General features: G+C 41.8%; 3 protein-coding genes across 6 annotated transcripts; all 3 read right to left on the reverse strand.

Annotated features, from left to right (window-relative positions):
• Nucleotides 1-38: 38 nt before the first annotated feature.
• LOC102700339 (thioredoxin H5-like) lies at nt 39-3179 on the reverse strand. Of its 2 annotated transcripts, XM_015837294.2 has the most exons (6): nt 2923-3178; nt 1297-1357; nt 1085-1138; nt 823-882; nt 399-521; nt 39-290 (listed from the first exon to the last, which is right to left on the reverse strand). In XM_015837294.2, the coding sequence occupies exons 2-6, from the start codon at nt 1312-1314 to the stop codon at nt 138-140; spliced, it is 408 nt and encodes a 135-aa protein (XP_015692780.1). In that variant the 5' UTR covers nt 1315-1357; nt 2923-3178; the 3' UTR covers nt 39-137. The 2 variants fall into 2 exon arrangements, with proteins under 2 accessions (XP_015692780.1, XP_006654544.1); XM_006654481.3 differs by lacking the exon at nt 823-882 and having other exon boundaries at nt 1025-1138; nt 2923-3179.
• Nucleotides 3180-3737: 558 nt separating this feature from the next.
• Nucleotides 3738-9023, reverse strand: LOC102700622 (probable inactive receptor kinase At5g58300). Its single transcript, XM_006654482.3, has 3 exons — nt 8487-9023; nt 4863-6220; nt 3738-4622 (listed from the first exon to the last, which is right to left on the reverse strand). Exons 2-3 carry the CDS (start codon nt 6148-6150, stop codon nt 3994-3996), a joined length of 1917 nt encoding a protein of 638 aa, XP_006654545.1. The 5' UTR covers nt 6151-6220; nt 8487-9023; the 3' UTR covers nt 3738-3993.
• Nucleotides 9024-15891: 6868 nt separating this feature from the next.
• On the reverse strand, nt 15892-20134 carry LOC102700897 (mucin-5AC-like). Of its 3 annotated transcripts, none has more exons than XM_040524221.1 (6): nt 19854-20134; nt 19675-19756; nt 18845-18968; nt 18040-18160; nt 16910-17952; nt 15893-16712 (listed from the first exon to the last, which is right to left on the reverse strand). In XM_040524221.1, the coding sequence occupies exons 2-6, from the start codon at nt 19719-19721 to the stop codon at nt 16293-16295; spliced, it is 1755 nt and encodes a 584-aa protein (XP_040380155.1). In that variant the 5' UTR covers nt 19722-19756; nt 19854-20134; the 3' UTR covers nt 15893-16292. The 3 variants fall into 3 exon arrangements, with proteins under 3 accessions (XP_006654546.2, XP_040380155.1, XP_040380154.1); XM_040524220.1 differs by having other exon boundaries at nt 16910-17865; nt 17953-18160; XM_006654483.3 differs by having other exon boundaries at nt 15892-16712; nt 16910-18160.
• Nucleotides 20135-27548: the final 7414 nt, after the last annotated feature.

Below are 27548 nucleotides of genomic sequence, written 5' to 3' on the forward strand. Positions count from 1 at the left end.
CTCACTGCCCGTATTTCGGACTGATCTCTACCGAGAAATCCTACTTCTGTTTGGTCAGTTTCTTGAACCTATGTAGATTTTTCTGTAACTGCTGCTGCATCCAATCCAGTAAATTTGCTAACCGGCAAAGAGATTGATCATACATCGTCATACAGCTTTGGCCGGTTGAACTGTTCGAACTTGTCTGTAAGATCTCCATGGTTGCCTCCAACAAGCTTGTCAATCTCCTCCTTGTCTTTCATGAAAATGAATGTTGGGGTTGCACGTATGTCGAATTGCGTGACCAGCTCCTGGGGAATCAAAGTAAAATGCCATTTATGCTTGCTATCTGTGGCAAAATAATCTATCTCCAGAGAGTAAAATGTCAGCAGGAAAAAAAATCAGAATATTTGCTGTACCGGCATTTCGTCCACATCCACGGACACGAAAACAATTTCAGGATGCTTCAGTGAGAGTTCAGCGTATAAAGGAGCAGCATTCCTGCACGGGCTACACCAAGTCGCGCTGAATTTTACCACAACCTGTTCACGGGGACATGAACCAAACACCATCACCCCTGTCCTTTGGCTTTTCTTTATGTTTATAAGCTAAAATTTAGATTTTTAATTTTAAATTTAGAGTTGATTTTAAGATTTTTTTTACCGAAATTTATTTTACAGCATTTGCTTTTAGATTTCTATGAACATCTATATAAAAATTTTATTTACAAATTATTTTCTGTTTGTAAATATGATGTCTAGTTTTTATTTTAAAACCTCAAAAGATAACCCATGGTTAACCTAAACAGCTATCCTTTTGTCAGGCTATTGATCAGCCACTTACTGTTTTGCCAAGTTCATCTACTTCTTTCATTTTGCTATCCCAGCACTTTTGATCAGTTACCACAGTCACATTCCCGGCACTGTAGCAAAATTATTTTCTGTTTGTAAATATGTTGTCTAGTTTTTATTTTAAAACCTCAAAAGATAACCCATGGTTAACCTAAACAGCTATCCTTTTGTCAGGCTATTGATCAGCCACTTACTGTTTTGCCAAGTTCATCTACTTCTTTCATTTTGCTATCCCAGCACTTTTGATCAGTTACCACAGTCACATTCCCGGCACTGTAGTCCAGATGGTCCTCGGCGTCTACAGTGCTCTGAACAAAATAGAAGCATAATGCAGGTAATCTAATTATGGACTCAAAGCAGCAAATAAACAAGCAGCACTGATTATCTGTGGATTAGGCATTGCAGCATGTGATGGCTGGTTCAGTAAGCAAAAATAAGAAATGTACTGGAGGAGGAGATTATTTACGCTGCCACAGCAACCCATCGACTTGAGATAATTCCTCAAGATGCAAGTCTCCTGGGCTCCGCTGGTGAAAAGAAAAGTGTGGGCACATATTCAGTACCGATGTCAATGGCACCAAGCCAAGAGAGAGAAGAAAATATTACGTGGTACTCCTACGATTTTCATCACATAAAAACTTTTTTCTATTTGGAAAGGAAAACACATGAAACAGTTCATAGTGAAATGTTTCAAACAATAGCCAAATTAATGGAAAGAAACCTCTTTTTTCCAGATGGAACCCGAGAAAGACCCTGTTCTGTAGTGGCTTGATCGTTCAAATGGTCAAAACACTATTTGAGGTTTCTCTTTCAACTTTGGGTCTTTTTACTGCCTTGAAAAATAACTTAATTTACGAGAAATTTTAGTACAAATTTTTGGTTTCTTAAGGTATAATGTACCTTAAGATAGCACACTTTTTATACTAAAAAGTGTGGTAACTTGAGATACCTAAAAAAGCTCTTCAACTTTCGGACTTATCTTTGTGCTTAAATTTTAATCTAGACTTGATTTTGGGATTTTCTTCATTATAGTTTATTTTATAATTTTTGCTTTTATATCGCTAAAAACACGTATATAAAAATTTTATTCATAAATTATTTTTTGTTTGCAAATATAATGTTTTTTTAAAGAAGGCAAATGATGAAGGCCTTTCTAGCGGTGTTTATGTGAACCTTCCATATTGTATTTGTACAATTGAATTCAATATTGTTTGCATACATATTTCAGCAGTCATTTGAACATTTGAATGGAGAAGAAAAGGAAAAGAAAACAATAATGCCGGACCGTAAATATATACCAATATCCACATCATAAATGTAAATTCCAGGCCAGAATTACGGCCCAATCATCGATGTGGCCGTAAAGAACATATTCAATAGTTTTGTCCATTACAAACAAGCTCTTGGACCAACTCATCAAGGAAAGGGGGGAGTTGTTTATACCACCCATCTTTTTGTTCAAAATGAAGTTATTTTTCCACCCATCTCAACATTTCAACCAATCATAACTATACTTTATTTAATTTTTTCACACCATTCATTTCTTAACCAATCACAATATTTCTACTACCATTATCACATTCCTAGTCTCATCATCTTCGGAGGAGCAGTAGCAAAATAGACAATGAAAATAATTATTACCTTCATTTTATACTATAAGATAGGATTACAAATGCTAATAAATCTAGACATATATATAAGTTTTTTTTACCGTCCTTAAAAAAATACCTCAAGATAACACACAAAGTATGAAATGCTAAGATACGTTGTATCTTGGGGTATCAAAAATTAGTACTAAAACTCTTCGTACCTTGAAATATTTTTTAAATATGATAAAAAAACCCTATATATAAATTAGGACTAAACAAACAAAATACATTGTCGACGTTCTTTTCAAAACTCATTAGACGTCTCTCCATCCAGATTCATTTTAAAAAATATACAAAAATACTCATATTTTGAAACGCAGAACGGTTAAAAAGAAGAGCAATTTTACTCCTCGGAAAGATACAGTAGATGCCACTGTTTTCTACTTAAAATTTTACTAAAAAAAGAAAAAATGCTAAAAAAGAAATGCTAAGGCGCTACCCACCTCTGCTACGCTAAGAAAGGGTCGGTTCACCGTCCGAGAAGACGCGGATGATGATGTTAGGTTTCTGTCTCGAGCGCACGTCGGCCGGCCGTCGACGGCGGCGGCCCCCGGCGGGCGGGGGTGGAAGCACGGAGAGACGGGCGGGCGATGGCGCCGGGGCTAACGAGCGGAACGTGCGGCCGCCATTTGCCCTTTGGGGGACGAGCTCCTTGTCAACCGCTCGCTGAAACGACGTCCTGGCGCGAACGCGCGATCACCAGCAAATCTAGGAAACTGTGCTGTGCAAAATGCAAGAAGAGACAGGCTAGCCCAGCGTGTCCAAAATTAGCCACCTTTTTTTTTCTTTTCCTTTTGCAGATTCCCCGGCGCCGATCTCGCCGCCGCCGCCGCATGCCGGCTTCCAGCAGTCGTGCTCACCTTGCAAGAAGAGGCCCATCTAAACAATTCGATGTAGATTAATCACATCCGATAATGCAATGATGGTAATAATGATCCCGAAGTTATCGAGTGTAAAGATGTTAGCATACGTCAAATTGTATTCAGTCTGTCAAGAAAGGCAGCGAGCAAACTGATCTGCAATGCCAGTAGCAGCAGAGTGGCATGCCAAGCAAAAAAAAAGTTTGTACAATTGCATTACCAAGAGAGAACCAAATCAGTTGTCACAAAGAGTCAAAATGTACTCTATGCTATTTTCTTCTCTTTTCTGAACAACACCATGGACAGATACAAGGGGTATGCAAGTCACACAGGCAGGTGGCAGAGCTGAGTGTTCATTCAGTACAACAAGCTCCAAGAGTCTCGCTAACTTACATCAAAGCACCATGTCACCCAGTGATGATCAGCAGAGCTACTGGAAATCAAACAATCACAATGCCTAACACCAAATTCTTTCAAAGGAAGAAACTAAAAAAGGAATGACAGCACAGAATCAAGAAAAGAAGAAAGGATTCAATAAAGAATGATCAGAAAATCAACAGAAAAGCTTCACTAAACACACTGCTACCCACAGCTCTCAAGGTAGAAACTATTGAACCTATTTCGTCTCAGTGGCATGTTGTTATCTTTGTGCCATCAGGTGATCTGGATGGCTTCCTCCCTTGGCTTGTCCTCAGGGGACGACCTGGTCCCCGAGGAGGAGTTCCTGATCTCCTCAATCCTCTTGACCACCTCATCCATCCGAGGTCGCTGGTCAGGAAGAATTGCAACGCATGCCATGGCAAGCTGGAGCATCTGAACCATCTCGTCCTCACTGTTCGGTTGCCTTAACAAGTCGGCATCGAAAACCTCGGAGGTCCATTCTTCTCGGACCACAGATTGCACCCATCTGGGGAGGTGTTCAATGGAATCGTCGCGCCCCGGAGATCTAAGAGGGGCTTTTCCCGTTAGCATCTCAAGGAGTAGCACACCAAAACTGTAGACATCGGATTTCTGTGTTGCTCTTTTAGTCTCAAGGACCTCCGGTGCACGGTATCCAATGAGCCGTGCAGGAATATGAGGGATGGCCATGAGCTGCGCAAGACCAAACTCGGAGATACAAGCACTGAGTCCCTGCGAGAGAAGAATGTTACTTGACTTGATATTTCCATGGATGAACTTTCCACCCCCCTCAGCATGAAGATGAGCAATCCCGCGTGCAGCTTCCAGGGATATCTTTACTCTAGTTACCCAATCCAATGAAGTTCTTCCAGCAGTTCTATTCCCTAAATATTTAGAATAAACAATAGGTTAGATCATATGTACTTTTGTTTCAATGCATATGCACATCAAGGGCAAGTTACTCATGAGGTCATACTTCCAGATAATACATTTGCAAATATGTTCAATCTAGCCTGCACTATTTCTATGTATTTTGATTCATAGGATATCAACCAAGGACCAAGATGCACAAACATAACAGGTTGTTGCAATGGAGAGCTTCATGATTTGAAATAATAGCATACCATGCAAAGCAGCACAAAGGCTACCAGGTGTGATATAGTCATACACCAAAAGCTTCTCATCCTTGGAGTAATAGTAAGCGCGCAATTGAACAGTATTTTGGTGCTGGCCAACCCTGCCAATTATCTCCATTTGCTGTTCAAACTCCCTCTTTCCTGCGACCACCTCCTTCAGTCTCTTAACCACCACTGTCGTGCCATCCTCAAGAACAGCTTTATAAGTAGTCCCGTAACTTCCTTTCCCAAGGACTTCGGCTGAGGCCCTCAACAGATCCTCCAGGTCAAAATTATACGAATTGCCATTGAAGAATATCAATTTATTCCTCTCTGCTTCTTGAATACCACTACTGCTGTACTCTTGCTTTGATTTTTCAGCTCTTCCACCTGCAGAAGACTTCCCTTTGGATGAAAATGAAGCTATGCCAGGCTCGCCATCTTTCTTTCTTTTGAAGATGCATACCAAGAGCGCAACAATCAAAATCAGGAGTAATAACCCTCCTCCAGCAGCTATTGCAATTATGACACCAAGGCTAAGCCTTTTCCAGAAGCTTTTCTTGGGCTTTTGGGGCAATGGTGACATCGGAGAGGGAGAAGGTGTTGTTCCCGGACATGGTTCCAATGGCAGTCCACAGAGAAAAGCATTCCCCAAGAATGAACTGGCTGGGAAATTCTGCAGGGAAGGTGGTATGGGCCCACTCAGGTTGTTGTTGCTTAAATTTAAATGTCTCAAATTGGGGAGGTGGAGGTCAGGAATCGGTCCAGAAAGAGAGTTATTCTGGAGAAACAATGCAGTAAGTTGAGTGATATTCTGCACTTTCAATGGGATTTGTCCATCGAAAGAGTTGTATGACAGGTCTAGGAATGTTAGATTGGAAGATAGTGAAGTTGGTATAATTCCAGACAAGTTGTTGTGTTGAAGGTAAAGAGAATGCAGGGAAGGAATGGATGCTACATCAGGTGGGAGGCTAACAGTGAGACGATTGGATCTAAGGCTCAACACCTGTAGTGCGTCAAGCTTGCCAAGTATGTCTGAGGGGATAGGACCAAAGAGTCCTACTGCAGGCAGACGCAATTCACGTACGCGCTTCCCATCTGTTGTGCACGTAACCCCGACCCACGATGTGCAGACTTGAGTCGTGAGAGTCCAGTTGAGTTTTCGACCATGGGGAAGGGATGCAGCAAATGTGAGAAGGGCCTGCCTGTCGGAGTTCAGGTCAGCACCTCTGGCACAAGGTATGTGAAGAAAGAAAAAGGAAGCAGAAAGAAAGGTTATGAGAATAAGGTGCTGCATCGTCAGGATTAACTTGACCAATAAGGAGGACCAGAATTATAATCCGATGATCCACCTCAGTGCTTAATTCCTGCCACATTAAAATGGTCATAGTCAAGAGTGAGTTAAAATTGTTCACAGCGTCAGGAGTAAAGAACCATAAAAACACATGAAACATTAAATGTAACAAATGTACTTTATGAAGTGGGAAAAATATAAAAAAAAACGTAAGGTTTGAATACAAAACATGAACTCATGAAGAATTCATTTTTTTCTTGTACAGATCTTCTTTGTAACTAAGCACCTAACTGGAAAGATGCATAGGAATCGTGGAGTTGAATGCACTAAAATCGCTTTCATCCATTTACGATTTACCAGAAGCATTTCAAGTTTTGAACTATTCATATCACGGGTGTCCAGAGCATTAGCTCACTGAGTATCAGATTCCTGGTCCTGCTAGAGAATACAAACAAATGTGTTGCCAGAATGGCTTCCATTGCAGGACTTAGAGGGAGACTGAAGGATTTGCATACGAAAGAAGACTCTACGCACCCTAAGCTATCTCTCAGCATAATGAGGAGCCCACTTGTCCAGTTTACATCACAATTGATTCTTATTATTGGCACCTAAAGCTGGTGTTAGTTCATAATGTGCATTATTGGAATAAAGCATAAACTGATAAATTGGAGAGACGATGACAAAGTGCTGGTCCTCTTTGATACGTAAAAGGGGACCACAAAATTTCTCAACTGCTAGACAGCAACCTCCCTCCCAAATGAAACACCGAAACAGAATGACCCTCCTTGTTTTTTCTCTAGTCTTGTCCTAAAGATCCGCACTCAAACTAATCTTGCTGGTTTATCTCAAGCTTTTCTGAAATGGAGCGGTTGGGACCATGTGCCATATAAAACGAAACATGTATCTCTTTGATAAAGTACCCATCCACGTTAGCCTTTCAGCAAAGGATAGCTCCATTCTCTTAACAAAATAGCCACGGGAACTAAACAGTGTGCTTAGTCATAATCAGAAAGGACACAAGGATAGTGACAATGAGCATGACACCGTTCCAATAGGACTTGGTAATTGGTATAGCACACTGGTGCTCTCTCTTGCAAAGATGTAACCTGCACAAAAGCAACATGCAAAGCACCTAACGTAGGCTCAATCGCTATACCTCATTTCAGTTGTTTTACTAAAAATCTAAAGGACCAAGTGCTTTGGAAAAAGGCAGAAGCACAAAACCAAAAGTCCAGCACATAAAGCAGGTGGTCTCAAGATGCATGTAACCAAAGGGAAGCAGAAAAAAAGATGAGGGTTTTGGAGGCAGGATGGGGATCTGTTCGCTGATGGGGGCGATCATGGGCAGCACTGCACACTCTGGCACACTGCTTAGGGCCAACGACATCTCACATTCACACCAAGGGACAAATGTGCAAAGCAAAAGCTATCTCACACTACCTGCAACAGTACGACTGTACTGCCGTACTGCTATGCTTGCCAGTGCCATAGTAAAGATTTTTCATGTTCAGGCCCTGTTTAGTTCTCAAAATTTTTTTCCTAAAAACATCACAGCGAATTTTTGGATATCTAAATGAAGCATTAAATATACATGAACATTAAAACTAATTACATAGCTACGAAGAAAATCATGAGACGAATCTTTTGAGCCTAATTAGGACGTGATTAGCCATAAGTGCTACAGTAACCAATATATGCTAATGACGGATTAATTAGACTCAAAAGATTCGTCTCGCGGTTTCCAGTCGGAATCTGAAATTTGTTTTGTAATTAGACTACGTTTAATACTTCAAATATGCGTCCAAAAAATTGATGTGATGTTTTTGCAAAAATTTTTTGCAATCTAAACAAGGCCTAAATCCAACTTGGGAATTGCACAAGTGAAGACTGCTTCCTGCACATATATGAGTTACTGTGTAAGTATTCTACATTTACAAGTTACTACGGTTTCAGCAGGGTCAATGAAAGAAGCAGGTATCACCATCAGAACCTAACAATGCCGCTAGTTAATCACGGTATCACAGTGGTGTGTGCCATGGTCAGGGTAGTAGATTCAAAGTGCAAACTGCAAAGTCCTTAAACACTAAGAAAAGGACTACCCCATGTATTCTCTTTTTCCTTTTCCTAAAGAAAAGAAAAAAAAAAAGAGAGAGCACGCGTCAAACGACCAACCAGCCTATCTTACGAAAGACAAAAGAACGATTTGGTTACAACTTAGAACAGAAATCAGATGAAGAACCTACATTATACTCAACCATGATTTTCTCACTAAAAAAATCCTTCTTTTTCCCCCTACAGTAAACAGCACTCCAACTGGGAATCACTGAATTACGCCATACCTTCCGCCGGAATCCCACCGGAGTTGCGGCCAGAGCTGAATTCCGGTTCCTCCGGCGTCATGCTCCTCCCCCCGACGTCGGTCTCAACCAGCGCAAGAAAAACCCGACCTTTGCGGAGGCACGGATCAAGAAACCGCCCCCTCCCCCTCCGACGCGCCGCCCACCGCCGTTCAACTCTCCGGTTGGCTAGCTAGGTGGAGAGTCCCGCGGCGTCAGACCACGAATTGCTCCAAGAAACAACAGCCCGCTCGATCCGCCGGCCCCGCCAACCGCCGGCATTCCCCCGTCCCGCCGGCCGCCGCCGCCGCCTACCGGCCGGTCACCTCTGTCGCACTCGGCAGCTGGGCTCTCTGCCTCCACTCCCTCTCCCTCTTCCTCCCCGCCTCCTCCGGTCTCCGTGCAGTGCGTGCGCGAGTGGACGGAAGTGGGAGGGACAGACGTGTGCACTGTGGCGTGCGGGCTGTGTGCAAAGCTTCGCCGGCGCATTTAAGAGAAGTGTGCGCGTAGCGTTGGGTTTTGGAGGAAGGAAGGAAGGAAGGAAGAAGGGAGCTGCCAAATGACGGATTTGCCCCTCGGCGTGGCCGGCGTGGGCGAGGCCGCGCGAGGAAGAAGAGAAGAGCAAACCGCGCGAGGAAGATGACTCCAGGCTTGCTGTCACTCACGTGTGGGTAGGATACTAGGAAGATGAATGATTTTTTGGGTTATTTTTGCCTTTTTAATATTTTTAATTTTTAAATTAAATTCCATCTGTTCTCATATCTGATTTTTTTTGCCAGGCCAAATTTATCTTATCACACGATTTCATGGTTACCATGTATGTATCTTGTGTGTAACATTATTAGTTTTTAAAATTTTATGTTTTCGTGCTTACCGTGATAACCGTGAGCGTAAGATACGAAACCAGCAAAAAAAATCAAAAATATTGCTATGGGCTAATTTTAAATTTTATCATGAGAAGTCCAAGCTACCTCGGGCATAGTTCTAACCAACACACAGTAACTCATACTAGATGGTTGGGAAAACCAACGTGACAACTATGTACTGCCATGTCTAGACTGATGTAGCCAAAATGGTGGTCATCGTTCTGTTTTTTTAGAAAAAAGAACAAAAAACCATATATTTGTAAATAAAGAAATGATTAAAAATAATTTTTTATATATGTGTTATTAGTGATCTAAAAGCAAAATGCTATAAAATAAACTACTATGAAAAACCTAACCTCAACTATAAATTTAAAAATAAAAAATCGAATTTTGGCTTATAAGTATAATCAAAAGTGAAGATGAGATTGGGTATTTATATATACAAGTAAACCCTAGTGGAGTTTAGCTTTAAAAATAAAAAAAATAAAAAGGTTGAAAAACGTTTTTTTTTAAGAGGAACAGATATATCTATCTGTCTGAACTCAGAACTCTGAATCTTCCCGGTGTCATACGCATCTTGTACGACGCTCGTGGTGGTTGTACCTGTACATAAGTGCTGGAAACCATTGATTTTCTTAGTACTAGCAACAGTACACATTTTATTGGTGCATTTAGTACTAATCACTCAATCAGGCTACTTATCTCTCAAAAGTTAAGTGATACTACTATATCTGCTTTGCCAGACTGTCGTACAGAATCTGCCTAAGCTGTACAACATGGAATAGTAGTTGCACTCAACGGCTGTTTCTTTCGATTTGGTAGTAAGCATGGTTTTTACCAAGTTCAGTGAAGCATCTTGGTAAGTTAATATCATTTGGTCTGAACTCTGAAGAACTGCATTCTTGCAGTGAAAACTCAAAACAAAGTGCTGCATTACACATCCTAATAAAGTTTTAGAGAGCAATTGTGTGCGGTGCTCCTAGTAATCGCCACATTAGTTGCTTAATTACTCCATTGTCCTCCTCAGTACACGGGCGATTGGATTGCTAGCTGCTGCGCGTGCAGTACCTATACAGCTCCGATCCACAGGGAGAGGGGGTTCATTGTTTGGGTTATATATGGATAAATCCAAATGATATATTTATAAATAAAAAATAATTTATAAATAAAATATTTATATATGTATTTTTTGTGATCTAATAACGAAGATGAAAAACAAACCTTTTAAAATCAACTTTAATTTTATAAAAAAACTTAAATTTTGAATTATAAACAGAAGTGGAAGTGAGAGAAGATGGCGGTGAGAAAAGGTCCACGCAGCGCAAGCAACATGCATCAATTATGAGAGTGGACGAGAGATTTGCATCATGCAATCGCATCCAGCTTTGTGCAAACAGTGCCTGGTGGTCACTGGTCGACCAGCACATGGACGGGCACACGCCTCACACCGGTTTCTTTTGCCTACCAAACGCTGCTCTGTTACTCTTCTGCCTAGTTGCTCCGCTGTCCAGCCTTTGAGTGGGTACCCTCAGTACCCTGAAACTGGATCCTCTGCTTAAGTGTCTGTTTGTTTTTTTTAAAGTACCAGTCATATTCAATATTTAGACACTAATTATAAATATTAAATATAAATTATTAATAAAACTCATCTCATACTCTGGACTATTTCGCAAGACGAATCTATTAGGCCTAATTAATCCATAATTAGCGAATGTGATGATACAATAAACATTTACTAATCGTGGATTAATTAGGCTTAAAAATTTTGTCTAATGAAATAACATTTATTTATGCAATTAGTTTTGTTATCAGTTTATATTTAATACTCATAATTAACGTCTAAACATCCGATGTGACAATAAAAAAAAATTTCTGGATCCAAACAACTACTAAATCATTGGTTTTACTGTCGCTGATATAATGGTTAAACATATATGACGGTAAAGTCGTATGACTTAAATGATCCTAAATATAGTACCCCAGGCAGCTAAAAAACAAACAAGGGAGAAGAAAGGTTACGGCAAGTTCTAGGCCAAATCTGTCCATGAACCTGTCGTGTTCACGCTACGTCTCTGGTTACAAATCTATAACTCGATGTTTTTCTCTCCTCACCTCTCTTAAAAAAATATATTTATACCTGTTCTACAGTGAAATCGACGAGTCGTCTCTTGTACGGAAAACCGCTGACGCCCGATTTGCCGAGGGGAGTCGAGGTCAAAGCGGTAGTTCGAGGGATCCCAAGCACGACAGACTATCACGGTATCACCGTATCATATCACACGATACAAAGCGACGTGTTTACCACAGAATCGACCTCGATATTGTGCTTTCTTTTTCTCCCTTCCTCTTTCGTGGGCTCCTTCAATTCACTTGGATCAGAGCAGTACAATAGCAGACTATAGGTAACTATAAATATATTTTATAGAGATAAAAGATGAGAGAAAACAGATATGAACTATACAGATTTATAGCCAGCTATAGCACGGACGTCAAAAATACTATGGCAGGTATATGTTTTATTAGATAGCTATTGTATGAATTGACTATTATATTGACTATAAATGAATTGGAGCTAGTAGTTGGCTATACTATTGAACTTCCATAGAACACTAAGGCTCTGTTTAGCTCCCAAAATTATTTACTAAAAATATCACATCGAATCTTTGGACAACTAAAGAGAGCATTAAATATTGATAAAAATTAAAACCAATTACACAGTTATGGAAAAATCGTGAGACGGATCTTTTAAGCCTAATTAGTGCATAATTAGCCATAAGTACTACAGTAACCAACATGTGCTAATGATAGATTAATTAGACTCAAAAGATTCGTCTCGCGGTTTTTAGACAGAATCTGAAATTTATTTTGTAATTAGGCTATATTTAATATTTTAAATGTGTGACCATACGTGCCAATACGACCTTCTCCCAAAAATTTCTAAACGAGGCTAATGATGGAATCCGAAAACACTGTGCGTACGATGGATAGCGTACAAACCGTGTATAGCGACGCTATGGATGACAATTCAGGTATGGGTACCAGGTACCCGACCCGACGGGGACGGGTAAATATATAATTTTCTACCCACGGGTAGTATCCATATCTGACCCGAATCAACACAGGTATGGACACGGGTATTTTTCTCCACCCACGGGTAACCCGGCGGGTACCGGAACATAGCACACATATTGAATTTTGGCTAAAAATTTATTATGTTATTCATGTAATAATATTTGTGATGTACTCATGTTTAGCTAAAAACTTTGATGTGACATATGTCTTGAACTTTTGACGTGTGATGCAATATTAAATGGTTGAATCTAAACGTCAGATAATGTGCTATGTGCTGTTATTATTGCTATGATTAGTTTGTTGTATTTGTTGTAATATTTTATTATGAGCAATATGTTATATTTGTTGAAATTTTCACGTGTGATGCAATATTACATTATGAGAGGTATATTTAGTTTGGTATATATATTGGAATTATTATTTTGATATGCTTTTGATATGTGAAATGATAGACCCGACGGGTAACTGATATTCGCCCGGTACCCGACAAGTATGGATATGGGTTTCGTATTTTAACCGCGGGCACATATATATGATAAAAAATTCTAACCGTAACCATCAAATTAGCAAACGGGTAATTGCTCTGCTCGTACTAAACGCTCGATGGAATCGCCTGTTTGGCCTTTGGAGTAGTAGGTCACGTGTAATCATCAGCCTGACGTGTGATACTGATGTATCCATCCCAGAGAGATATGTACGGCCTTCTTCTTTTTCATTATTTTTTAACTTTTATGTCAGTGTTTTTCGTATGCTTAAACGATATATTTTTTAAAAATATATATATATTAATCATCATTATTTATACTATAATATATATATATAATTAGATAAACTTTCATCTTATATCTTGATATAAGAAAAGAAAGCAGCCGTAGCGTAGGCCTATCGTAGAGAAGCCTTGGTGTGTAGTAGTAGGCACTAGGCAGCCCAAGAAAAGATATGTAGAAAGAACCGTGATGAACCACAACTGGCCTTTTCTTGTGCTTCATGACCAAGACGGCATTGGCAAGGCGCATGGTTGGTGATCGGTTGCTCTTGGTTTCATAAATGCCTTGGATGTATAATGTCAACATGCAGCCTGAGGACAAGGAGAAAAACAAATTAAGGCTTAACAACCCACCCAGCTTTACATGCTCGCCCAGTGAAACCATGTTTGTTCAGCGGCTATACGCTGTCATCTGCATGATAAGTCGCTGAAGCCAATGAAACCATGTTTGTACTTTGAATTTTAATTTTTCTTTGAAAATAGACTTTATTTTCTTACATTCTCTAGAATTATACCTTTTATAAATGAAAGGGAATGCATGCATTGCCGCAATCACAAGTAGTAGCAAAACGGTGTGAAAAATCTGGACCGTTTTTTGCGTCGTTTTTTTTCCTGACTGCTTATGTCGGTATCAAAATTTCATGGTAATAGAAATGTAAATGGTGATGCTTCTGGTAAACGGTAACGGAAACTTAAGAGATGTGTTTTTTTTTGACTCTTTTGTCAATAATCGTATTTAATCAGTATTTTTTAAATAAAATCGGTAAAATTCGGAAAGTATTTTTTCAGTCTCCAGTCTAGCTCATCAGTTGTCTCTTGGTCCATGAGACCATAATTAATTTTAGTTCAAGAAATATTTTCAAACAGTTATTTATATATTTTCTTCTAATATTACATTGTGCATTTTGATTATTTTTGTTACCCGATATATTTATTGTGACTGTGGTTATATTGTTTATTAAACTTACAGTGTTTCATTAAGTTATTGCCATATTATGTGATCATAATATAATAACATTATACGGTTATATATATATATATATATATATATATATCATAAATAAAACATAAATAATAGTATGACGCAAGTATGAAGTTATATAATCGTGCATTCTTAAATACATATTGATGGTACAGTTTTCCTACCTAAATTTTTGGCTTCCAGCCATTATCGTTATATATTCGTTTCAATTACTCGATCATGATATTTTAATAGTACCGATATCGTTATATTTTCAGTTTTGACTCCATTTTCGAGAAAAAAGGAATATGGCAATACTAGGGATGACCATTTTCATCCCTACTGCCACCCCTTTTCGTCATAGTCCTGATCGTCTAGTCGCCCCAAGTGTATCTTTTGATTCTAAAAATACAATGGTATATTTCTGCAAAATCATGAGAAAAAATTGTATATTTTGATATTTAAATATGTACTATTACTGCGTTCTTTTGATGATGAAGGATGAAAGATTATTGGATTTTATAATAGCTATTTAATAGTATAAAAGATGAAATTAATCGTTACAAGGTTAAAAATCTACTTTAGAAATATGAGATAATAAATTCCTTCATAAAAACTTTATACAACAAATACACCATGTTTAGCAATTTTCAGGTAGCATGTACGCAAATACACCGTGAAGGACATGTAGCCTAATGGTTGCAATGATCTGAGTAGCACCCAACGTCCTGGGCTTAATTGAGAGGCTAGGTCCTCTACTTAGGCATGGCTGTATATATTCGATGGATACAGAGCGCGAGTTTTTACCCTTCTTAAAAAAAATTAAAAAAATAACGCAGCCATTGTACTACTACTGAAAGAGCCCAAGACGCGGCCTCTGGCGGGCAAGAGATGTTGGCGGACTGGCGCTCTGCCCATGGACCACGCACCTCACGCGATGCGATGCCGTGCCGTGCACGGGCCGGGGTGCTGGGCCCCCAGCATCCCGCACTCGCCACACTGGTTGGGCGAAGGCGGAACACACTTTATCAATTCAATGCGTTTTCATGCTGTCGAGGCCATCTCACGTTTTTAGAGCAACTTCAATAGTATAGCAAACTATTCGCTCCTATTTATTTATAGTCAATCTAATAGTCAATTAATAATCTACAAAACATTAATATATGGTCTCACATGTCATACACACATTTTATCTTGAAACGTATATGCAACTGGCTACAAATTAGTAGCACACACCTCTTCTCTCTTATCTTTTATCTATTTAAAATATACTTACAGTTATCCTATAGAGCTATTGTACTGCTCTTACTATCGCAGCTGAAAAGCATCCACTGCGATCTTCGACACACGGAGGCCTTGTTTAGTTTCTAAATTTTTTTTCAAAAACATCACATCAAATTTTTGGACATCTAAATAAAGCATTAAACATAGATGAATCAAAAAACTAATTGCACAGTTATGGAAGAAATCTTGAGACGAATCTTTTGAGTCTAATTAGTCCATGATTAGCCATAAGTGCTATAGTAACCAACATGTGCTAATGACGGATTAATTAGGCTCAAAAGATTCGTCTCGCGGTTTCTAGGCTAGCCGTAAAATTTGTTTTTTCATTTGTATCCGAAAACCCCTTTCGACATCCGGTCAAACGTTAGATGTGATGTTTTTGCTAAAAAAATTTAACAACTAAACACCACCCGAATGTACACGATTACCGCTCTGTACTGTTCCTGATGACGACAACACGAACCACGAATGTCCATCGCATTTGGAACCCCCTCCTTAGACACAAGATCTTTCACATCCATGAGCAACCATTGGCATTACAATAACTTACAACAAATCCTTTTACTGTTTTATCAGTTCCTATACTCTTGGATCCTCGGTACAACAGTATGTGGAAACCAATCACTATTCCAGGGATATATTAAAAGAGCCACACCCCCCACAATCTCTCCGACGCAGCGGGTAAAATACTACCGGTAGAGAGCACCGTAAAAAGTACGTATGGGTATCCAAGCGAAGAGAGTGCAGAAACTGAAATAGAATCAAACAGAAAACATATCGACGGGCATACACATCTTGCGAGGGAGACCGACCACGGGGCAGAAAAATTTACAGGCAGGCAGAAGGGCCCCGTGCAGTCGTCATAGCGGGCTGAAGGGCTCCGGGAGCGGCTCGAACCGGTGGTCGAACAGCGGGCTCTGGTCAGGCTTGGCGTCGTCGAAGCCGTGCAGCCAGCTCGTGTTCCTCACGTCTTCCCTCAGCAGCATCGCCTCGTAGCGCGAGCTGCCGTACATGTCCAGCTCGCTCAGCGTCTCCTTGCCCCCGATGCTTCCCCGGTCCGGCGAGTCGGTGGAGCTGCCACCGTTGCGGGAGAGCGCTCCGTTCGAGTCCCCGGAGAAGTGCCCGTTGATGCTGCCGTTGTCGCCGTAGTGCCGGTCCCCATTCGAGATGGTATGCCCAGGATCAGACATTCGAGCCGGCCTGCCCTTGCCGGCAGTTGAGCGGATGCTATGGGGGAAGAGGGCCGCACCACGTATTCCACCCAAATTCTGCCGAATGTCCTGTAACGAGTACAGTGAGTAGTGTTAGCATCTTTCAACTTGTATTTTGAGTATGGCAAGAAGAGACACCGTGATAGTAATCCACTTATCTAGTGCACATGAAAGATTCTTGTTAAATGCAAATAGAATCATAACCAATCCTAACTGATCCAAAGCAGGGTTTTGTTAATCTGATGGAAACACAAGAAGAAACGTACCATGTGCCTGATTGCCATGTCTAGTGACTTCTTTGACATAGTCATCCCAAATCCATTATCTGTGCCTGTGACAGGCCTGGAGCCTTTAGTAGGTTGACTGTCCATACTAGACCTTTCAGTCTGTCTGTTTTGGCGCCCATTCGTGAGAGTAGGTGTCTTTGATGGTGCATCAGAAAATTTACTTCGACTCATAGCAGGCACAGACACCTTCTTTACAGGAGCTGAGGCAGCTGATGATTCATTACTTGGGGTTGATCTTACTCCTAAAGCCATGCCCGGACGTGATCTACCAGCAGATAATGGTCGTTCAGGCAGTTTTGTCCTAAGATTTGGTGGTGTTTCATTTGGAAAATCAGGGATATCAAGTGGACGAACTGGAGCTCGAGGTCGTGGACTAGGAGAACCTGGACGAGATGATGGAGCTGATGAAGGTGCTGAGTTCCGGCCACCATTTGCTGCAGGTCGATTGATAGATGATGTCAAGCTACTGATGCTAGAACTCCGCCCAACAGAAGGTGAGCGACCAATATTTGGGGCTGATGAACGTATTGCAGGCTGGCGTGTAGGTGTGGATGAACGTGAGGTGGAGCGGCTCATTGAAGGAATTGTACTTGAAGACAATGAGGTGGCACGGCTTATCCCAGGTACATTACTTGAGGATGAGCCAGGGCGGCTTGTTGCTGAAACTGTACCACGACTTGTTGCAGGAATCACACCTGGACGGCTCATTGCAGGAATTGCACCAGAAGATGAATTGGGCATAGCACGGGATCTGGAGGTTGGAGTTGATGGCCTTGAATTTTGAGCTGATGTAATCTTGGCAGCAGTTGAGTCACTTGTAGAATTGGCTGCTTGACGAGTTCTCACAGGAGTAGATGGGCGAGTTTTGGCTGGTGTAGATGGACGAGTTTTAACAGGAGTAGAGTATCTTGCTGGCACAGGGCGTGAAGCTGCAACTGATTGCTTTGGTGGAACAACAGTGCTGCTTCGCCTGCTTGGGGTTGTGGGTCTTGAGCTGACGGAAGAAATGCTTGTATTGAGAACTGATTGCTTTGGTGGAACAACAGTGCTGCTTCGCCTGCTTGGGGTTGTGGGTCTTGAGCTGACGGAAGAAATGCTTGTATTGAGAACTGCTGTCCTGTTGGAGCTAGACATGAGAGTGGACTGAATAGAAGGACGAGTGACAGAGTTACTTCTAGCTGGTCTAGCGGGAACTGTGGAAAGTCCATTCTCTGTTTGAGACACCGAAAGCTGCAATATAATGTAGATTAACATAAAAATTCTAGTTATAACCAAGATTAATCAAGGAGAATGAAATGCTCAGTGAACAATAATGCTACTAGTGCCTAGATAGTTGAAGTAAAGAAGCAATATGTGATTTATGACCAAGTTCCCTGGATTGGGTGGTCTTGAATTCCAATGTGCAATTTGTAAATAGAGTTGTTTTGTACCACTAATTGTGGCATATACTGGAAAATACTTCAGCGCGTTGCTTATTATCAATTGCTATTTGCTAACCATGGCTATTTTTCCCTGAAGAAAACTGGCAATATCATTGGAAGGCATTTCAGGTCACTTCAGTTATTCGAATATCATCTAGTACACCTCATTGTTCTACACTGTGAAGGAAGGAGCTCAGAATGTTTCATACTACCATAGATCACGCAACCAAAGAAAAAAGACACATAGCCCCAACAGCAACTATTCATCACAGTATATTTCAAGGAGGTATTGCCCCCTAAAATGACTGTCGGTACAATGCAACATAGATAAAGGTGTTCCTTGTTTGTTTCCAAAATTAGGTAAAGGTTGCCACTGTGACTATGAACTTTGAAGAATTTGCGCAGAAAAGGAGCCTTGAACTAGATTGAAAAAAAAGCAAATCTCCAAAATTCAGCACCTCCATATTTAATAAAAATAATACAAAGTACGTACCCTTGACGCTCTGGTGGTTGATGATGATCTAGTGGCAGTCCGCCTAGGTAATATATTTGAGGATGGTGTTTTCTCTGCAACCTCCAGTCTAGGAGTACGGGGCGTCCCCGGGGGAGTTAGAAGCCTGAGAAGTGCATCACAAATTAAGTTCCATTGCAGTAGAATCAAATGCTAACATGTATGGACTAGAGGAGCAGACAACCAATCAAGCAAGAAATTAGTTACTACACGATTTTAAACTAATAGAGAAAACAACCAAACAAATTGATTGCGTTTCACAGCAAGAAGTCATAAATCTTTACCATTAAATACAGTGGAAAAAAACATATTAATGGCACATTTGACCCCCAAACAACAAACCCTTGTTCTTTCTTTTCACGGCATTCTCCTGCCAAATATCCCCAAACTGGCATCAGCGTATTCATTATATTTACATCTTCAAGATGGCCTTCCAAGCGACGAGGAGCCCCCACAGTTATCCATCCATCCAATTGCACATTTGATCAGCACAGCGATTCAATTCCTCCCAACAGCAATCACCAAGCCCACCCATACCGAGAAAGGATCACAGCCACAACCGAAAGACTGACACGTTTTTGGGCAAAATGCGGTACCCTCTTCTACGGGACAAACAAGACTGCTCGCTACCAAAACAGGGTGCACTACAAATCCAGCCCAGAACACACCAATTCAACCCAATCCAGCAGGGAAAAAATACACCGTTCACCTCAAACACACACACACACACACACACAAACTACAGAGATCATCCCACAGAAGTAAATCAATCAAAGTCAGCAAAGATGAACGCAAGCAAAATCGATGATCACCAGTCATAGTCGTTCTTCCCGATCTCCGCACCCAGCAGGTCCTCCATCTCAGCGAAACCAACCTTGGAGTTGCCCCCTCAAACTGCAACAAATCCACCAAAAAAAAAAAAGCAAAGCAAAGCATCAGTACTAAACCCTCCAAACTCCAAACCGAAGCGAGCATTAGACCAGGCAGGTACCTCCGGCCGCGGGGCGACCCACGGAACCGGATCCGGGCCCGGGAGCTTCCGGAAGCTTCGATCCGAGCCCTCGCCCCTGACCCCCCACTCCTCCAACCAATGCCGCTCTCTCCTGCCCCTGCTCGCTTCCTTGCCGCGGATGGGACTCCCGCCGCCCGGCGAGATCGCGGGGAGGGACGGAGGAGGCGGAGATGCGATGCGATGCGACGGTGGAAGGAGCAGTGGAGGCGCGTGCGTCGTCGTCGTCGCTCCCCCTCCCCCTCCTCACTCCTCCTCCTCCTCCCTCTCCGCTGTGAAAGCTTTTGTTTTCGTTTCGCCGCAAAAGGCTTCGCGAATCGTGATCCACGCGGGGCCCACACGTGACGATGGCGAGTGGGGGCCACGTACCTCGTGGCCCGCCTGTCAGTGAGGGTAAGTTGCTGCAGCGGTGGAGTAAATAGGTCAGGGAGGTGAGAAGTCGGCGGGGGGTGGGCCCACATGTCAGTTGCTGATTGTGTCGTGCGGTTAGAAGGAAAAGGAACAAATGTTTTTTTTTTCTTTTGGAAAATAAAGTACAGAGATGTTTTGTTGGGTCAGAGTAAACCAGGTGGGTGGTCACTGGTCAGTGTTGATTTTTTGTGCTGTGAGATGATATTACCCCATCCGGATTCCATCAGTTTTGCTCCCTTTCATATTTAACGTTTAGAATAAGGTTGAAAGTTCAATTTATATTTACTTAAAAACATGAGGCTATGTACGGACCAATTTTGAAATATACTTCAGTATAATTATATATTTAAACTATTAAAGTTTTAACTATTGGTAACTTTTGAAGTATATAGCTATTCCTTAAAAAAACTTCCGGCAACAACAGTTTCTTACAGAATGTGCAGTTACCTAAAATTAACATCATAAATTTGAGGAATTTGTATATGTAAAATTTAGAAATAAATTAAAAGTCAGAACGTAACTTTTTCAGATTTTCATTAGTTGGCTTTTCATAATCTTAAAATCTCCTAAACAAGGTTTTACTTGGAGGGCACTAAAACATAATGCCTAAACTAGTTTTAGGATGTACTTCTTTTTCATAAAATTAACTTTGACTATCAAAACAGGAGGGACCATGGAGTAATTAGATGGAACAATCTGATGTATAATACTCCCATCATATGCAGTGTAATGTAATGAACAGGCAGCCTGGCAAAGGATGGTTAATGGTAGTCAAATGCGGCCAACGTGCACCAGCTTAACCCCGGAGCTCTGGATCCTAGAAGGTGCACGTGCAGCGGGATCTCCTTCATGGGCCGTCCGATCGGAAACGAGCGTCCCAGATGGTTCTTGCACTTCACATCATCACCACATGCTGACACTTTTGGTCATGCCTGGGGTTGGATGGATCTAAGCCTGGATCAAGAACACGGGGATCTCATCTCATCCATCTGATTGGAGGCCATGATAAGCCAATTTCTGCCACATTTTCTAGGGTGTCAATATTGTACTGATTGTGTTTCACCTGATCCATGACAGGACGGTTTTAAAGCTAAAAACCCGTGCAAAAAGCAGCTCGTGTTATGGGGTAGTAATCAGGAAATTAAATGGAGGAGCGCACAGTGTACCGAACATGAGGTCAGATCTTCAGATCTTGGCATTTGTAGGGTACTTGCAAGGAGGGTCATGTACGCTGAACAGTACATCATCGCTAAAGCAATAATGTACTACATGTGGGCCCACCCCCCAGTTGCAACATGCATGGACTCACAGCAGTGGTGGTGTATCATGCACTGGACTACACTGACAAAAGGAATTTCATCTCTACGGCTGTTTCGTTCCCAGCAAGGAGCAAGCTCATCATGCCTTGTGCTGACCAGACTGACCAGATCACACGCGCAAATTACAAATCCACCATGGTTAGTTTCACCATTTAAATCTAGGTTAAATTTTACATCCATATTTTTCCCCATTCTATTTTGATAGCTACTCCCTCCGTTTTATAACGTAAGATGTTTGATTTTTTTCTTTACAATGTTTGACTGTTTATCTTATTTAAAGAATTATGATAATATTATTTATTTTGTTTGTGACTTACTATATTATCAAATGAACTTTAAACACGACTTGTCATTCTTTATATTTATATTAAAATTTTTTAATAAGACGAATGGTCAAATGTTGTAAAAAAAATCAAACATCTTATCTTATGGTAGTAGTTTTCTTTCGCTCACATCATTCATTTTTTTAAGTGATACCGACCAGTTCAACTAAAAAGCATGCTAAGCGAAAACGAGACGACGTATTCGTGGGCGTGTCCGTGTATCATAGAGAGAATGGCAGTGGGCAGGGGAGCTCATGTACAGCCATCATGGCAGATGTGGTCAGTTTCGGGCGCACACACGTAGGTTGGTGGCTGCATCTCGGGCGAGGGCGGGAGGGCACCGGCGAGCGACGACGGTCGGTTGGGCGATGGCGACCGGTAGTTGCCGCATCGCCAGGAGCCGGACATGGGGGGACTCCCTGCCACTGTGCCGGGATCTGGCTTCTCCTGCACAGCACAGCCTATGTTTTTATTGTTATTTAATGATATAAATGATAAAAATAAACCCTACTATTTTATAAATCTGGTTTAGAAAGATATGATGATAAAATCGGTGCAGAATTGTTTTAAAAAAAAAGATATACCTTACACGTAAAAAAAATTAATTTGGTAAAATAGGTCAACCATAGTCACGCATAGGGTTTCATTTATCATGGAGGGGGTCAAAACTGTTACTCCGTGGTATCACGATTATCGATGATAATCACACATGAATTGTATGAATTTGAATTTGGATTTGTTGAACAAAATTGCCACGGTTTGAAGGGAATACCGCACGGTTTGTAGCGATTATCTCCGTAGTTTTGGCGAAACCGATAATCGCGGCATATAAGACAATAATTGCAGCGGTTTTTTGCGATATTGATAATCGCAGTTTTATACGGAACCATGTGATATGTCGCAACTATCACGATATATCTTCATGTTTTTTTTTTGAATTTGTCATTCAATTTTTTGCAAAACTTTTGAATTCAAACCGCGTTTTATCGTTATCATGACCTGACGAGCGATATCGCAAACCCTGGTCACGCACACAGCAGTGCCTGCCTGCGTGCACCCGTGGCCGATCGAGCCGCTCGCTGGAAACCCTGAAGCTTCTCCTCGTCGTCTCGACCGGGAAATCTGGGTCGGCGTGCTGCTCTCCACGGTTCATCATCTCGGTAGGTGCGTGTGGTCCTCGAGATGTGTGGGCAGAGCGAATAGAAGGAAGGAAATGTTCATAATTGCTGATGATTGACCCAGATGCAGTGTCCTCCATGGCTCCATCTGTAGCTCACGGTTTGGTCATCCGTTGCAACATGGAGTAGTAATTTACAGAGGAAATAGCTAGATCAAAATTGTATCCCAAATGGGTGTTTCTTTTTTGTGAGTGTATGAATGATGCAATGGGTACTAAAAAAACTGGTGATGATGTTACAGTGAACGGTGTAAGATATCCAGTTCGCAAATTAATTATGCAGTAACATCCATATTAAAGAAAAGGAAACAAATACCTGTTGATGTAGATGGCCGGAATCTTCATCATCGGTTGTCAGTGGAAGAACTGCTGGCTCCTCATGTCAAACTTCTGGGGAGGATACATGTAACATGCAGTCAAGCCCGTCTGCACATGCCATGCATTCCCTGATCATCGTCCTCCCATCGATAATGTGCCATGGTCCTGCTCTTAAGAAACTGTCTGTATTGGACGACAATGCAATCAGAGGTATCATTTGTCCTCTCAACTACAGGGGGGAGAAAATAATACAAGAAGTTTAGCAGTGTCATGCTGTGGATGGACATGCATTTTCTATCAGGTACAGGAGGAAGATAAGGTCCTAGCTTGTGAAGTTGTTGGGGGGGGGGGGGGGGGGGGAGGTTCTATTTGTGCTCAATAGTCATCAAACACACTGAAATTTGATTACTGCATGATGAAGATTATCATATAAACTACTTAATCCATGACATGTCATCATATGATTACTGATGTACTCGTTAATGTGTGTTACTATAACATCATTCCTGTAGTGCTTGCTTAATTGCTTCTAGTTGTTGCTAGATATTACATTGTTCGACAAATGATGGATCCTGGATTGTACTTGGGAAGCCTTAGAAGTTTGCAGCTCCTGCAAAACTACAGCCTCAATCATTGCTATTAAAGAAAGTACTTCACCAAACTTAAATATGTCAAAGGCATGAAGATTTAGAGCCTATTTTTTCACCGGAAAGGAAAAGCAAAAGTGACATCCTAGCTGTTGTTTGATTGATTATTTAGCTGAAAAATGATGGCACCTTCAAGTACCAGTTTCCTTTAAATGAGACATTAATCATTTGTACTTGTGTGTCATTTCACTTTCCCAACTTTTTATTTCTTGAGCAAGACTTGAACGAGCCCACCTAAATTATATTTCACTCAACAATCCAAAATGTTGGCATTGTATCAACCATATCCTTTTGCTTCTTGGCTGTGTACATTCCAATAGATGTAGAGGCCGGGTTTTAATCTATTTTCTAAAAAAATATTCTTTTTCTTCTGCTTATGCTTATGCTTATAGTCAAATTTTGAATTTCAATTTTAAATTTTAAATAGATTTTTTGGTTTTCATTATAGTTTACTTTCACATTGGTTTTTAGATTAAAACACTTGTATAAAAATTTTATTCACAAATTTATTTTTATTTACAAATGTGTTGTTTGATTTTTTTCGATACAATCACCCCTATGGCCCTATGTATCAGGATGAAAACACTACCTGGACAACAAACTTCCACGAAGCACGATACATCCAGAGATAGTTGTGCATGGCATGGAAAGCATGCTGGCACGCTCTTCCATTGCGATGTTGGGGAAAGCCATGCAATCATATGGGTGATTGGTAGGCTTTTACATAAAAAAGTCAAATAGTATATTTGTAAACAAAAAATAACTTATAAATAGAAATTTTATACAAGTTTTCTTAATGATTTAAAAGCTAAGGCTAAAAAATAAACTACAATAAAAACCCTCTAAAATCAACTCTAAATTTAAAGTTAAAAATTCAAATTTTAGTTTATAAGTATAAGCAGAAGTGAAAGGATGAGATGAAACACTTCATCTACGGTTCTCTTGCCTCCTCAAGCGGCAATTAACCATGCAACCGGCTTACTACCGAACAGTTTTACCAACCCTGTGAAACTTTCATGACTAATCCAGTTCAATAAAGTACACAGTACCATGTTAATCAATGTTACCTAATAAAGAACAATTTAATGCAAACTCAGATGATCAACAATTAATCTAGTACATATTGAAACTTGAAAGCCACACAAACAAAAAAGAAAAAGATTACTCAATGAAAGTGTATCTGACAAACCGTAGAAGAAGTCTCAATGGATTGGTTGAAACCACAGGTAGCTTAGGCTGCAATTTTGATATTTTGGTTCTTTTGAAAAACTTATTTTATAAATAGATCCTTAAAAAAATTATTGTACAAATACACCTTTTTGACCGCACCAACATCATTGACGCTGTCGTTGTATAGGACGGCTCCAATACGTTAACGTCATCTTCAAGTGATAATGCTATGTGCCATTAGCGCCGTCCTCTACAAGGACAGCGTTAATGACATTGGCACCGTCAAAAAGATTTATCTGTGCAATAAATTTTTTTAAAGGTCTATTTGTAAAATAAGTTTTTCAAAAGGATCAAAATGCCAAAATTGCAGTAGCTCAGGCCTCGGAGACATCCACGCCACAGCAACACCTAATACAGCCGTGCAGTGAGCAGATACACTGAGAAGCACACTATACTAACTTTGAGAATATAAATAAATCATTTGACAAAAGCATCAAGATCATTGCAAACTTTACAACAAGTGCGGCAAACTATAAAATTGACCAAGCACAGCATATCAAAGATTTTCTCTTTTCCACTAATCCGCAGGACCAAACAATGATGCAACTCTGCTTAGATGGTTACTGAACCTTTACACGTTCTGCTTTATCCTGGATTTCCATAATTAATACCCCTGTGACGGAGAGACTGAGCAAAAGCCCACGAAGAAGAGCGGTCGCAGACTCACAAGTGCTCTCATCCGAGCCTCCCAAATGATCAGTAGACCAGTTTCGCTCTCCGGGCATCAATCCATGGAGCTTGCACGGTGAGTCCAGAAGATCATCGTGCGAAGTCAGCTTAGCACTGACCATTTGAGCAATCCATGACGCGTTGCAAAACGTAGGCCGAATCGGCATTTCCCCGAACACCTCGCATGCACGCATGGGGTGCCGCCACCAAGTCCCCGAATTTTGGACCCAAAAATATCATGAAAAGAAAAATAAATCCCGCCCGCACGAAGCTCCCAGTAATTCGCATTTCGTGACGAATGGCATCACCCATTACGGGATGGGAAGATCGAGCGGACGATGCTTTCGGCGAGCTAAGACAGTAGGAATCAAGGGCGGAGCCGCGGAGGAGGCGGGAGTGCGCGCGTTCGTACCAGCGCCGGCCCGGGGACACCGTGTGCTTTCCCGAGTAGCCGAGCTCTGCCTTCACAGCGTGGAATCTCTCCACGAGGACGAAGCCACCGCCGCCGCCGGCGACGGCGACGACGACGACGACGACGAAGCAACCCCACGGCGCGCGCGACATGGTCATGGGCTGCTATTGGGCTACGCCTATCATGGGCCGTCCATCACCGAACGAACGGGCCGAGACACCCGAAGAAAAAAGGAATAAGTCCACTTCAGATCCCTCATGTTGACGCTCAGATTCAAAATCATCCCTAAATCCCAATACCAGAAATATTGGAACTCGAATTCACATATCCTGTCTAATATAGGTCCCTAGTCAGTATGAAGGGGTGATTTTGCTTACGTGGCATCCTAGTCAGAAAAAAAATGCAAAGTTTGTGGGGCCTACTAGTCAGTGAAATATTGATTAAAAAAATGAAAAAAACACTCTCCCTCTCTCTCACTTCTCTCCTTTTCTTTTAACTCTCTCCACCATGGCGCTATCTCTTCTTCCGTCGTCGGTCGTCTTCTATCTCTTCTTCCGTGCGGCCACGCTGGTGGCGGCATCTGGCTCGTCGCATTCGTCGTCCATCTGCCTTCTCCCCTCGGCGACCGTCGGCCGCCCCATGCGCGCCCCACTGCCTGCGCCGTCGTTCACCATCTGCCCAGTTTGTCGGCCGTCCCCAGCCCGCGGCCCGCCATCCGCGCCGCCCGTCCCCAGCCTGCCGTCCGTCGCCGTCCGCGCCGCCCGTCCCCAGCCCGCCGTCCGTCGCCGCCCGCGCCGCCCGTCCCCAGCCCGCCGTCCGTCCCCACTCCTCAGCACGCCGTCCGTAGCCGTCCGCGCCACTCGTCCCCAGCCTGCCGGCCACCACCACCCGCGCCGCCCGTCCCCAGCCCGCCGGCCACCGCCACCGCCCGTGCTGTCCGTCCCTAGCCCGTCATCCGCCGCCGTCTGCCATCCGCCCGTAGCTCGCCGGCCACCGATGCTTGTGGCGCCACCACCGATGCGTCCAAGGATACCGGCAGCTCATAGGTAGGGAGGAAGATAACGGTGGAACCTGTGGCTTGCAACTGACATTGGACTTACAAGTGGGTCTTATTTTTTTTTAAATTTTTTTTCTTGCTGACTAAGATTTCACGTCAGCGAAACCATTTATG

The sequence above is a fragment of the Oryza brachyantha genome, chromosome 5 (assembly GCF_000231095.2).
Source record: "Oryza brachyantha chromosome 5, ObraRS2, whole genome shotgun sequence".
In the NCBI taxonomy this organism is placed as follows: domain Eukaryota; kingdom Viridiplantae; phylum Streptophyta; class Magnoliopsida; order Poales; family Poaceae; genus Oryza; species Oryza brachyantha.